The 13,867-nt window shown below is 51.1% G+C and overlaps 1 protein-coding gene across 1 annotated transcript; it reads right to left on the bottom strand.

Annotated features, from left to right (window-relative positions):
- Window positions 1-4,242: 4,242 nt before the first annotated feature.
- Window positions 4,243-11,571, bottom strand: LOC308467584 (retinal homeobox protein Rx1). The gene is made up of 3 exons (XM_080989342.1): window positions 11,465-11,571; window positions 5,980-6,235; window positions 4,243-5,014 (listed from the first exon to the last, which is right to left on the bottom strand). The coding sequence occupies exons 2-3, from the start codon at window positions 6,220-6,222 to the stop codon at window positions 4,571-4,573; spliced, it is 687 nt and encodes a 228-aa protein (XP_080845468.1). The 5' UTR covers window positions 6,223-6,235; window positions 11,465-11,571; the 3' UTR covers window positions 4,243-4,570.
- Window positions 11,572-13,867: the final 2,296 nt, after the last annotated feature.

Raw genomic sequence — 13,867 nt, 5'->3', positions numbered from 1 at the left:
GGCTGAGTCAGGTGCGGTGGAAGAAGCAATGGTTGGGCACCTCAGTCGTAATGTGGCCCCTTCAGGGCTGATCTCTGCACCCGCCTCTGCTTTTCCACAATGGGAAGGTGCTCTGTGCTCCATCTTGCTTGCTTGTTTCTGTGTCTGTGTGTAGAACCATTCAACTCTTGTGTGATTGAAATGCAGCCTGCGAGGGCAAGACTTGCACCCATTGCAATCTGAGGCTCAGATAGGCTTGTCTCGGCTGCACTGGGACCCTGAGCTGCTTCTCTCATCCCCCCCCCCCACCCGGCCATTCCTGCTCTGCACTGACAGGCCACCACCTCTCCAAGGTTTCAGACAAGATACCTGAAGGAGCGTCTCCACCCCCATCATTCAGCCCGGACACCGGGGTCCATCTCCGAGGGCCTCCCTCCCTGCAAGAAGTGAGGTTACAGAGGACCTGCTTGGTGGTGGCGCCCGCCCTGTCGAATGCCCTCCAATCAGATGTCAAGGAAATAAAGGAAGACATCTGAAGGCAGCCCTGTTTAGGGAAGTTTTTAATGTTTGATTGAATTTGTAATATTTTGTTGGGAGTCACCCAGAGTGGCTGGGGAAACCCAGCCAGATGAGAGCAGTATGAATGAATAAATAAAATTATTATTATTTATTAGCTTTTCCCAGCCCATTTTGGAAATGCCAGGTTATGGACCCAGGGACCTCCTGCATGCAAAACGCCCCCCCTGCCCTGAACTATAGAGCCTGTTTCAATCTTCCCCCTCCCGGGAAAAGAAAAGGTGTGCCTGAGGTTCCAGCCTTGAAGGAGGGCAGGCTCCTTCCCAAACTCCTGAGTCTGGGCCTGGCCCAAGCAAAGCCCGTGACCTAATTAATGTGCCGTTAATTGGGGAAGGGCCAGCTGTTGAAGGGACACGCCACCGAGCCGCCTCTTTTGACGAGGTCTTGACAGGCTGGACTCTGGCGCCAGATGTACAAAGGCTCTCCCACCCCCTTTCATGCCGAACCCGGGAGCCTGCTCTGGCTGTCAGCAATCAGACCCCATTAGTGCCGCTGGGGTGGGCGGGTGTGCCTCTCTTCTGCGTCCCCCCCTCCCCAAGCACGTATCCCACAGCGACCGGTGAAGGGAAGAGCTACCTTGCTGGCCAGCCTGCACAGGGTGTGGCAAAGGGCGGAGGGAGAGGGCATTGAATTGCTGTGCCATTTAATTGTCGTGTCATCTAACGGGGCCAGGGAGAACCACCAGCCTTTCAGGAAATGGAGGAAATGATTTTTGTCATGGTGGTGTTACTGGGAAGGCAGGCAACTGCAAGTAGATATGTTGGTCACAGAACTTTTTTATTATTAAGTCCATAAGAAGAGCCCTACCCGGACCCTGAGATCATCTTCTGAGGCCCTCCTTCGTGTGTCTCCTCCTCAAGAGGTCCAGATGGTGGCAACATGAGAACGGGGCCTTTTCTGCAGCGGCTCCCCGTCTGTGGAATGCTCTCCCCAGGGAAGTTCGCCTGGCACCTTCATTATACACCTTCAGGTGCCAGGCAAAAACATTCCCTTTTAACCAGGCCTTTGGTTGATCCGATTTACATCCTATGCCTTTTAAAATGTGTTTTTTTTGGGGGGGGTATTGGGTTGTTGTTTTTAGTTTTATTAGGTATTTTGTGGTTTTATATCTTAATTTTATGCTGTGAACCGCCCTGAGACCCCTGGGTATAGGGTGGTATATAAATTCAATAAATGATCAAAATGATACTTCTGGTTCAGGCAAGGGCCCTTCTACGCCAGATGACCCAATGGGAAACCAGGAAGCAGGAAAACTCCCCCCCCCCCCGCAGTTTCAGCAGCTGGTTCTCAGAAGTGTGTCTCCCTCTGGAAGCCGCTGAGAGCCTCCTATTTCTCTGTGTCTGCCTCTTTTACGCCTCACAGGTGGGTTGTGCATCTATAGCCCCCCCTTGCTATCCTGGATCCCAGGCAGCCCCCCACCCCTAAGCACTGGCTACAGACCCAGCCCTGTTTCTCACCCGCAGAGCCTCACGGCTTTCCGGCCCCATCCCCTGCTGGTCTGCTTCCCATGGGGGCACCTGGTCAGGCCACTGTGCAAAGCGGGTCCAGGTGGGACTTTGGCCGGATCCAGCTGCTCTCTTCGAGTGAGGCAGGTCCAACGGCTGCCCCAAGGGGGCCCAGGGCAAGACCACAGCCGGCCGCTGCATCCCACCTACAAGGGACGGGGACCAGTGGCGTAGCGTGGGTTGTCAGCACCCGGGGCAAGGCAAGTAATTTGTGCCCCCTAACCCGTGGATTTGCGCCCCCTAACCCTAACCCCCAGATGTTGCGCCCGGTGCGGTCGGCCCCCCCTGCACCCCCCACGCTACGCCACTGACGGGGACCTGGGCAGCTTCCTCCGGGCCTTCAGAACACGTAAGCGGAGCCTGTGGCCTGTCCAGCCCAGTATACTGCTCTCACAGTGGCCCACCAGATCCCTGCCGGATCCCTGCCAGAAGGATCTGAGCCCAAGCGCGCTCTCCCAGCCCCAGGTTCCCAGCCTCTGGCATTCAGATGGATTCCTGCCTCCACACTATGATCGTGGCGGCTGGGAAGTGGGAGCCCTTTGCAAGGAAAGTCTCAACCCGCTTGGTGTGACAGCCTGGTCGGCTGGGGCGGAGGGACGGGCCCTCCCTGCCCCACCTGGGAGACTCCGGCAGAGTGATGGGTGAGCAGATTCCCCCTAACGAGCGCCGTGGGGCACCCCAGAGTCTCGCATCTGTTGCAAGACAACAATAGTGGCCCGTGGGGGTCGGTGGGGCTTGGGAGAAGCAGCCCTGGCCAGGCCCCTTTTGTTGTGGGGGCAGCCAGGCGTGCAATATGGAATCGGGTCTGACGCCCCCCCCCACCCGGTGGAAGGGGAGACGAGGTGAGAGGCAGCAGCTGGACCGGGAGAGGAAGGAAGGAGACTCTGAGAAACAGCAGAAGAGGGTGGTTTACAGGCATGAGGAACCCGCAACCTTCCTGCTCCCAGCAACAACCAGCATGCCCAGTGGTCAAGGAGGGCCTGCTTCTGGAGCAACCGCAATGCTTTGCTGCAGCCGTAGACCCTTTCTTCAGTTGCAAATGTTTCCGGCAGAACGGGGGCAATTTTCATTAGGATTAATAACAGGGGAAAGGTTAAGTGGGATTGCACTCCTAATGATGATTACACCCCCCCCCCATACTCTGCAATCTAAGGGGGTGAGGAGCTGCTATAAGAGCAAAGATTGGAGCAGTTAGCATGTGCAAAATGCAACTTTTTGGGTAAGCCCTACAACCCACCTTAAATGAGAAATGAGGGGGTTGAGGCAGCCTTTAATTCCCCCCCCGCCCCCCAGCTCCCGTTCTTTTGGGGCAACAAGCACCAGTCCGGACCAGTGCTGCTAACTGCATATTGACAGATTGGGAATGTGAGCCTGGGGAGCAAACTGGCTGCTGAAGGCAGGTGAGGAGTGTCCCATTCCCTTCTTCAGTGCGGGGTGGAGAGTCCCAGGGGTGGGTGAAGGCAAAAGGTGTGGAACAGTGGATGCCCCTGGTACCTTTGTACAGTAAGCGAGTTTCAACACACGCACAAACCTCTCTGTCCTGCATTGAGACCAGCAAAAGGCGTCTGAGTAGCAGACTGAGCAGACACCGGTCTTTCTCACTATGCTGAGATGGATTGAAAGAAGTGAGAAAGTGAGAAATTATTAAAGAAAATATTTTTCCCTCCTTCATTCTGTTGGCTGAACTCTGCTGCATAGAAATCACACCAAATGTGGCAATTCTGAGACAAACACCAGAGAAAAATGTCTACCCAACAGAAAGCAGAGCAAGTGAAACCCACACAGAGAGAAAGGAAAATGGATGTGTAAACAGAAAGTGGTGTTTCCACTTTGGAATGCAATCTGCTTTGGAGTAGCTGGCTGCTTTTGGGTCGAAACAAAGGGGCTGTCCATCTGGCCTGGAGGGATTTACAACTGATGGGTGCCAGTCGGGATGGTTAATAGTCATTTTGTTCTCCTGCAATCAATACAAATCAGTTGCTCCAAGACTGAATCTGCCCTCTATGAGGACTAGTGACTTGGTGCGATGTCACAGCCTTGCCAAGGGCATCTGGTCCTGTTTTTGCAATCTCCATCACAGCCTTCGCTTTCTTGTTTTTGATATCCCCTTTCCAGGGGGTGCAGGAATCACTGAATCCAACCAGTCCAATCCACAGCTCAGATCCACAGCTCAGATCCATGCAAGGAGAAGATTCCCTGTGGGGAATTCCCTCCTCCTAATCCCACTGCCCAACCAGAGTCAGAGGGAAAGTGGGGAGAGCAAGAACTTCAGTATTTGAGTCCGTGGTGCTAAATTCTCTCATTCGAGCGAAACCATCGCCATTAGCCAGCGTAAACCCAGCTGGCTTGAAGCAGAAACGCCGTCCGCAGTGCCTGAGAGGCCACGTCATAGTCACTGGCTGCGATGGAAGAAGCTGAGAGTCGCCTGGCGAGAGACCACGCGGTGTCGATTCCTTCCTCTGTCCCCCTTCCTGGCCAGGGTTTGGCACGGTGGGTCACCTGCCCCGCCATCAAATGGGCTGCCACGTTTTGTCAATGGTCTGGATGTGTTCCTTGGCCTTCATCCGCAGCGAAGCGATGCTGGAGCTGCGCTGGTCCACGTCCTCCAGAGGGTACTTGTCCACAAACGTGGTGGCGCACTGGTAGGCGGCGGGCGCCATGGGCTGCATGCTCTGGGGCATGGCGGGTGGGCTGTTGAGGAAGGAGTGCCCTGTGTAGGCCGGCTGGAGGCCTTGCGTGGGGCCCATGAAGCCCGGGATGCTGTGCACCGCCGTGGCGCTGGAGATGGGCGAGGTCAGCCAGGGGTCCAAGGGGAGGGAGTTGCCGATGGGCCCCACATTGGGGGCCATGGGGGGCCTGTTGAACGACAGCATGGGGGCATCGTGGAGCTTCATGGAGTTGGCCTCCATCTTCTCTTGCCGGCGCCACTTGGCCCTCCGATTCTGGAACCAGACCTGCGAAAAGGAGACGCACCTTCTCAAAGCATCCAGTCCATCATCAGCATCATCACTGTTGTTGGTGTTATTATTATATATTTATTGGCACCCTGCCTTTCCCCCTGACGGCACTCGAGGTAGCTGACAGTTTAAAAACAAGATTGCTAAAAACAGAAAAACTATCTATCTATCTATCTCTATCTATCTATCTCTATCTATCTATCTATCTATCTATCTATCTATCTATCTATCTATAAACTAAACATTGATAAAAACTATATAATTGCAATAAATTCAGCGGGCAGAATTCAGCGGCCAGGCTGCTCACCGGAGCAAGATGGTTTGAGCAGCTTACACCAATCCTGGTCCGGCTGCACTGGCTACCAATTAGTTTCTGAGCCCAATTCAAAGTGCTGGTTCTGACCAATAAAGCCTTAAATGGCTCAGGACCACAATACCTCAAGGACTGCCTCTTGCCATATCAACCCACCCGGACCCTGCGATCATCTTCTGAGGCCCTTCTTCGTGTGCCTCCTCCTCGAGAGGTCAGGAGGGTGGCAACATGAGACCGGGGCCTTCTCTGCAGTGGCTCCCTGTCTGTGGAATGCTCTCCCCAGGGAAGTTCACTATACATTTTTAGGCGCCAGGCAAAAACGTTCCTTTTTAACCAGGCCTTTGGTTGATCTGATTTACATCCTATGCCCTTTTAAAATGTGTTTTTTTTTGGGGGGGGAGCTATTGGGTTGATGTTATTTTTATTATGCATTTTGTGGTTTTATATCTTGATTTCATTCTGAGACCCCTGGGTATAGGGTGGTATATAAATTCAAAGAAGAAGAGGAAGAAACAGCCCAGCCCCCTTATTAAAAGCACCCAGTTCCCCTAACACCTGGAGACCCACGGTTGAGAGAGGCTGCTGTCGATGGACCGGTGGTCTGGCTCCATCATGGCAGCACCATCTGCTCCTCGTTGTTCTTGCTCACCTGAACCCGGACCTCTGGCAAGTTGACTTTCATGGCCAGTTCCTCGCGGCTGTAGACGTCCGGGTAGTGAGACTTCTCAAAGGCCCTCTCCAGCTCATGCAGCTGGTAGGTGGTGAAGGTGGTCCGGTTCCGGCGGTGCTTCTTCTTGGGCTGTTCCTCGTCCAGGTTCTCCGGCGTGGTCCCCTCGCTGTCCACGCTCTTCGGCAGTTCGCTCAGCTCCCCCTCGCACTTGCTGAGGAACATCTCGCCCGTCGATCTGCGCAGAAAAGTCAGAGAGCTCCGGATAGTTCTGAGCAGTGTACTTTTCAGGGGCAGATATAGTGGGTCACGTAGCGGTGGCCAGGAATTCCTGGCAGGCAATTAGGAGAGGAGATGGGTAGAGGAGCGATGGGTTGCTTGGTTCCTCCTTCGCTGGTCAATGGCGGCTGCAGAGCCAGGGCAGAAATTTAAAGGGCCCGCCAAGGGCTAGTCCGCTTTGTATATGAATGATTGCAATTAGCCAAGAGGTTTAGTAAACCGAGTTTCTAGGCTAAACATTGCGAAGAACTTTCTGGTGTTTTGCAGAAAGCAAAACACAGCCATCGTTTGAATTTTTTCACTTACCCGAATTTTGCAATGCAATGCAGGAGCCAAGCAAGCTGTACAAAAATGTTTGTACTGAGCTAAAAGTGTGTCTCAGAAATTCACAAACTAGTGAAAATAACCCACGAAACCCACGTTATATCAGAAGAAATCACTTTGCAAAAATATGTGTGGGTGCTTGGGGAAATTGCATACAGAAATGTGCATTTGCCATGAAATGTTGATGGATTTTCATGAAGACTCACTTTAAACAATATTTTTGCAAACTGAGGTGGAAACATGGAAAACTGAGCTTGAGATTGGAAAATGAGAAACTGAGAGAAATCGCAATTAACACATTAATGCGCGCCACATTCTGCGTGCAAAGCAAGTGTTCTAGCTCTGAGCTAGTGTTCTTCGCCTAAAAATGAAATAACTCTGTTGCCCACACTGTCTGGCAGCAGGTGTCTGGTTTGACAGGACCTCATTGTGCTTGGAGATGCCAAGGGTCAAACTTAGAGCATGTGTCTCCCTTCTGCATCCCGACCCCAACCTGAAATGTCATCTATGACTTTAGGCTAAGGATGCATTTGATGCATTTAAAGAGGAATCTATCAAATTTGCAATTTTCAAAGCTGTATGAGATCCGCAACACCCTATTTTTGATGCATTCTCCAACCAACCAACCTTTAAAAAAATGAACATATTAAAGGAAAGTGTGCATAAAATTGAATATATGCATATGAAAATAACATTCAATGATGCATTACGTTAGGATAAATTTCTTTCAAAAATGTGTTTGTTAAGTAAAAACTGCATACCAAAATATGATTATTAGCATAAATTTGCATTAGAATGCTAGAGAATTTTCATCAGGATTTTCTCTTGCAAGCTGTGGCAGAAATGTGGAAAGCTGAATTTAAAATGGGAAAGGGTCTTTCCATCCCTCCTTTAGGGTTGCAGTAAGGGAATCCTTAGTCCCCTAGGGAGAGGGCCATCTTCCCTGCCTCTCTAAGGCAAAAGAAAAAAATGCCCCTTTTGCAGATAATAATTAACAGCAATAAAATATCAACAATTTGGGAGTAGAATCCCAGACCAGCTCATTGCCTTGGGTACAATTTAGTGCAATTTAATTATTCCCAAAAGTTGATTGTAGCTGTTCAAAAGCAGGGGGTGGGGTGCTAGTACCTCAGATTTGAAATCTTTCGGTGAAGAAAATGAAGAAGGCAGGGGAGCAAGGCAGACCTGGTCCCTTTTCCTGAGATGTCAGGTCCAAGGGGGATACCAGCAGGTGGAAGCGGTCAGAGGCTCCTGATCTGCCTGCTGCTTTCCAAGTTGGCGCAACGCTGTGTCTGCCGAGCTCCACTACAAGAGCCCTGATCCTGGCTAAATCCCTGGATCAGGCGGACGAGGAGACACCTGTCTCGTGCCACTACTTCCTCCCTCCTCTCTCTCTCTCTCTCTCTCTCTCTCTCTCTCTCTCTCACACACACACACACACACACACACATCTAGGGTAACCTTCTACCAAGCCAAGGGATGGTCCTGCCCCCAAAGGCAAAGATTCTAGACCTCATGGCCTTGAATAAGGCAATTGTTTCAAAGAGGAACTGAGGAAGTGGCCATGAGTCCCTCTCACTCTGTGGGGCAACAGGGGCTGCAGGGCTGCAGACAGGGAGTCCCTTTGAAGCCCCACCAGGGATTGAAGCTCCCACTGGGAGTCCCCTTCTCCTGCCTCCTTCTGAGTTCTGCACGGGGGACACTGAGCCCATGGAGCAGCAGGAAGCTGACAGGCCTGCAAGGCAGGAAAGGGGGGGCAATGTCCCATTTACGTGAATGGACCAGCCTCTACCCCCAGTTTGTGCCCTTGTAACAATGTCCCCCAAACTGTTAGGGAGCGGGTTGCAAGCCTTCAGTTACATGGCAACACAAACGGGACTTCCAATCAGATGTCCTGTTCCAGCCAGCCAGAGATGTTCTCCTTTTAAAATGAGTTTCTGCCCACTGGCAGAATGAGCTGTTAAGGATTTCGAGCCTCAGTTTTCCCAATGGCATGCTGTGGATTGTTCTTTTCCTTCTGCGTTTTCCCCCAGGACCTCCGCAGCCAACTTAATTATGGTGATAGGAAGGTGAGGTATAAAAGGAGCGAGGGAGGGAGGGTTGTGGGAGAGTAGCAATCATTGCAGTTTTGAGATACAGAGAAAGTGGGGGCAGGATTGTGTCCCCCTGTGCCGTATGAAGAGCAGGCTCAATGGTGCATTGATTTCAATGGGACTTCTCCTGTCACAGTGTGGGTAGGGACATGAATCTCCCACTCCCACATCTGGATGGGAAGCCCCAGACCCAGGGAGCAAATGCCTCCCACTATAATTCTATGGGGCCCTCAGGGCTATCCCCAGCCCCCTCCTCGCTGGCCTGGCCCTGCAACTTCCTCTGAGGCTGCCTCTTCGTGGCCTGGATGGAGAAGGGTGTGTGTGTGTGTGTGTGTGTGTGTGTGTGTGTGTGTGTGAACCCTTGTGCGGCTAGGATGTAGCTGTTTGTGCAGAGGAGTCACCCAGTTTTGCATCTGAGACCCTCCCCATCCCCAGCACCATGTGTCCTGCTGTTCCAAAGACTGCCTACGATGACATTGCGGCTCACTGGCTGAAAACTGTCCCCGGTCCCAGCTGCACAGCAAATGATTTTTGGAAGGGGGAAGCTTTTCTAAAGTGGCCTGAAATGAACGCTGCTGGGGGGGGGGGAGGCTGGGGGGGCATGTTTGTGTTTCTGAGCCTTCATTTTTGCTCCCTGCAAAACTGGCCTTGCACACCTTATTGCGGCATAAGCATTTGTGGCCTCCTGGGATTATATTGATTCGGGAGGTGGCGAGTAATTTGCATGGGCCCTGATCCAACAGGAAATTCTCCTGTGCGACCCGCATGTGCCACTCTCACCAGCTGCCACTTAGCGACCGACTGGGCTAAGTTCAAGGTGTAAAAGGCCCTATAGAGTGTGGGATCAGGAGACCTGAAAGGCTGTCTCCCCCGCTAGAGTCCCATTTACTCTGTAGGTGATGCCACCTTTTCCGGAGTTTCCTTCTGCCCAATGTAGGCCCTTTGGAATTCCCTTTCCCTTAAATGTCTTTTGGGCACCTCCTCTTGCAACAAGCCTTTGAAGTAGAGATCTTCCCAATCTGCATCTGCATCAGAATTGCTTTTTGCAATTCTTTTAAAGACTGTTTGATCACTTACTGATGCCTGTCCCCCCCCCCCCGCCCCTGCTCCTTAGGAAGGAAGGGGGGGGATATAAACATAATCGCAAAAAATAAATGTATAGCCCTGTTGATTGTGCAGGAGACGTTCCTGTTGGGTCTGCTATGCCTTTCCCCACTCCCTGGGCTGGATCCATCACCCTCAGCGATGCTCTGGATCCTGCCCTCAGGCCAAGCTACCTCTGGATCCCCTACACAAAATTAGAAGGGGGAAGGAATCCAATTTGGTTCATGTTTAAAGACAAACCTGCCTAAGTCACACTCCCTAAAACGAAACAATATTTGCTCCACCCAGCCACAACCTGGAAATGTGGAGAACTTAAGAATGGAAATGACGCAACCCCCCCCCCCGCAAAATCTGAGAAACTGAAATTAATGGATTTCCCCCTCTCTGTACAAAATTTCGTACTGCAACAGAAAGTTTGTCTCTTAGGCATCTTCCCTTCGCCGCCCCACCCCAACAAAATTCTTCTGACACCCTGTTGCATTTCCATCTGTAGCCCCCCGCCCTGCAGGATTTGTGCCCAGGCCAGATTGGGTGGAGTTGTCCACAAGTGACTTCCTGGGAAAAGAAACTGAGTCAGTTTCAGCGCTCTTTGTCCAACACTTCCTTCCACAATTCAGCCTCTTGGTCTTCCCAGTACTCAAGAAGGCAGAGGGGATGTCAAAAGATGTGCTGGATTTATTTATTTATTTTCAAACCCTTAACAAAAGGTCTTAGCTAAAATTTATGTAGTTAGAAAAATAGACAGTTTATTTATCCACTTTTTCCTGCCTGATTGTCCTAGCCAGGCTCAGTATGCCTTTCCCCCCTCATATCTTTTTTCTTTCTGAAACAATCAACTCCACCTTATCCACAGCAGGTTTTTTTTTCCTTTTTGGCTTTAAGTTCTTAAGCTCAAAGATTGAAAGGAAAAGCATCGCCGAGACGCACAATCTCTTGGGGATTTAGTTGCTATCCGAATGTTGATTTATTCTTAAAAGACACTTTTGCTTTCCGGAAATGTTACAGGGACTGGAAACAGGATGGGGGGCAGAAAGGGCATTTTGCTGGGCCCACTTGTGGCAAAGGGGGAGCAGTTCTGGAATATTGGGGGGGGGTTCCCCCATGCCCTCCTAATATGGTCTAATATTGGGGAGGAAAGTAATAAAAGTTCCCAGCTGTAGAATTCAATGAAGCGAGCCTTCTTGGGAAGGAGAGAGACACTTCCTGGAATGTAGAAATCAGGTCAACTGGGGCTGGGTGTTATATTCTTGCTTCAGCTGATCAGCTTGAACTGCCTATTGATGACCTTAATTTGTATTATTATTCACATCTATGTTGGGATTCCGTGATTTCAGTGGCAATTTTATTTAGGTGGGGTCTAGGGGTTAAGGTTGGGCCCCTCTGCAACTTACTGCTATGCTCTCCTTCCTCCCTTTCAAATTGTTAAAATAAAAAAAAGCAATTATCCTCTATATTTGCAGCCCCTGTTCCAGGGGTTGGGAGTTATAGCAAACCTCTAGCACTCTCTGGAACGGAGAGGAAAACAATCTACTTGTCTCAATTTTCTGTCAGGATTTGGTATGAATCTTTGGCAAAATCCCCCAGGGCAGCAACATTAACAAGCGATGGATATAATAATATCGAAAGTAAACAAGAGAAAATAAAGATGGTTACGAAGGCTCTGTTACCTGCTCCCGGCCCTACTTGGATTTGCTCAGAAGTATTTAACTTTGACGGTCCCCTTCAGGAAGCCAAACAAGCGGCTAACTCGCTCACAATCTTCTCGCTTGGCAGCCAAGATGCTCAGTGGTCGCCTTAGCTGTCACGGAGCCCACCTCGCCTAAAGCCCCAAGGAGATTCTTTATTTAGTCTTGCAGATGTCACTGGACCCTTGCAGATTGGAAATGAGTCCAGCGGATTAGGACGAGGTTATTAATTGGAGGCCTTCCCCTTTAAGAATGATTGACAGTTACTTTCTGGCTAAGTAATTGCTCTAAGTGTCCCCTTGGTTCATCCACTGGGCTGGGCTGGGCTGGGGGCGGCTGGCGGTGCGGAGGGGACACCAAGGAGGCACCGTAATGCTGGGCCAAGCGGCGCCCGCCCCCTCCCCACTTGGATTGTCTTCCACACAAAAGCACCCCGCTGCAGTTTCCCCTCGTAATCCCCTCATTACAGGAGAGGGAAAGAATGATTAGACACAGAGAGAAGAAAAGAAGGGGCACCACAGAAACGGAGGGAGGGCGGAAACAATGGCCTTTGTCTTTGGGCAGCAGGCTGAAGGGATGGATCCCAGGGCCGGGGGGGGGGGGGCAATTTCCTAACTTGGGCTCCTTGCTCTGCAGCCAAGGGATGTGTGAACTGGCATGGCAGAGCCTGGAAGCACCACCACGGACGCGTTGGGGGGTCAGGTGCGAAGCGGAATGTGGCTTGTGGCGTCGTGCACAATCGAGCAGGAGGTTCAGCGGCCATAATGCGTGTTGAAGTGTAGGGAGACCCTGCTTGAAGGAACACATGCAGCAGGAGAGAAGCTTCTGGCAGGATCATGGCCCACAGGCCTCCCCCTCCGCCCCGGTTTCGTCCTCCGAAGTGCAAGTGACCAGGCCTTATGGTGGGCCTCCCTCTGACGCCCCCCAACCTGGGCAGCTTGCCTGATGCCTGGCTGTGTGCGGCCAGGATGGAGAAACTATTGTGGCCCTTGGATTTGAGTCCGTTATCTGGAAAGCACCTCTTTGCATTTGACACCAGGCATGGCGACCACGGCCTCCGCCTCCAAAATGTCCTGAGATACTTTGGCCATTGCGAAGAGCCCGGCTGGGTGAGAGGCCGGTATCCTGCTCTCAAACATGCATCTGTGGGAAGCCCCCAAGCCAGGGACTGCCCCACGTTTTGGACCTCAGGAGAGGGGGGGGTCACATCCACAGTAGACATTTGAAGCACCTTGAAAGTACATGGCTTCCCCCAAAGAACCCTGGGCCCTGAGCTACCATTTGCAGGACCATTAACAAACTACACGTCCCATGATTCTTTGGGGGGAAGCCATGTACTTTCAATGTGCTTTAAATGCACGCTGTGGGTGGGAGCTCTTCCTCTCCCTACGCAGCTCCCATTCACCTGCCATGACTAACAGATGTTGACTATGGTGGGGCAGCTGAGTTAGTTTGGGCTTCTCTCGCTTTCTCACTTTTCCCAGTCTTAGGTTCGGTTCTTCAAATTTCTACATCAGTTTGCAATTACTGCTATTTCATCATGAAAATTCATGAGTGTTCTAGTGCAAATTCCTCCGAATGATACACAAGTTTTTATGCAGTTTTCCTAGTGACCTTTTTCAGTGTGAGGGCCAAAATCTCTTCCGTGCAGGCTTCTGGGGGCAAGGGGGGGTGGTGGCTCTGAGATTTCCCAGCCTTGTTCTAGACTGGGGAAGTAAAGAATCTGATGGAACTCATAACATGATTGCTTTTTAGAATGTAAGCTTTGAAATGTTCTATTTTGTATAAACTGTGAGCATAGGATTTAAAACGTAGTTACATTGTGTTTGTTGTGCTTCTGTGCCTTTTTCACACACACACACACACACACACACCACGCTCAAAGCGGCTTACAGCAAAGAAAACACAAACACATTTGCAAAAACAATTTATTATGAAATGAAGGCAGCAAAACAACACAATAGCAAATATAGTAGCATGCAAAAGGCAATATTTCAGTGCAGCACTTTAAATATAGCAAGATTACATAAAGGGCCTCCAGCATCCCACAGCAAAAATAATAAGGTAGCTTCGCAAGTTCCCTTTGGTCTGAGAAATGCCCCCCCCCCGCCCAATATCCTCTGACCACTTCCTGGTGACGTGATGCTTGAGGCCTGGCAACATCCCCGCGCCATCTCCTGTCCCACCATGGCTTGGCCTCGGGCTCCAGCCTTTACCGCCAGCCAGCAGGATTCAAATCTGCCCATCTGCCATCTGGGACCAATCAACGGCTGTCAGCTTAACACCTTACTACTGCTCTGTGCTGTTCCTGGAGGGACCTTGCGATGGGTTTCATAGTTGCCACTTTTGGGTCCAGGGAGGAATTTGTCCCCTCAGGCGAATTGG

Source organism: Podarcis pityusensis (assembly GCF_964106645.2).
Source record: "Podarcis pityusensis genome assembly, chromosome: 18".
Taxonomy (NCBI): Eukaryota; Metazoa; Chordata; class Lepidosauria; order Squamata; family Lacertidae; genus Podarcis; species Podarcis pityusensis.
Note: the sequence above shows the minus strand (reverse complement) of the source record. Positions and strands in the feature narration are given on the sequence as shown.

Excerpts from the sequence above, each read along its gene's own strand:
- LOC308467584 (XM_080989342.1), bottom strand. The coding sequence starts at position 6,222 with ATGTTCCTCAGCAAGTGCGAGGGGGAGCTGAGCGAACTGCCGAAGAGC. Across the intron at positions 5,015-5,979 it reads TGCCAGAGGTCCGGGTTCAG|GTCTGGTTCCAGAATCGGAG; the intron begins GTGAGCAAGAAC and ends TCCTTTTCGCAG.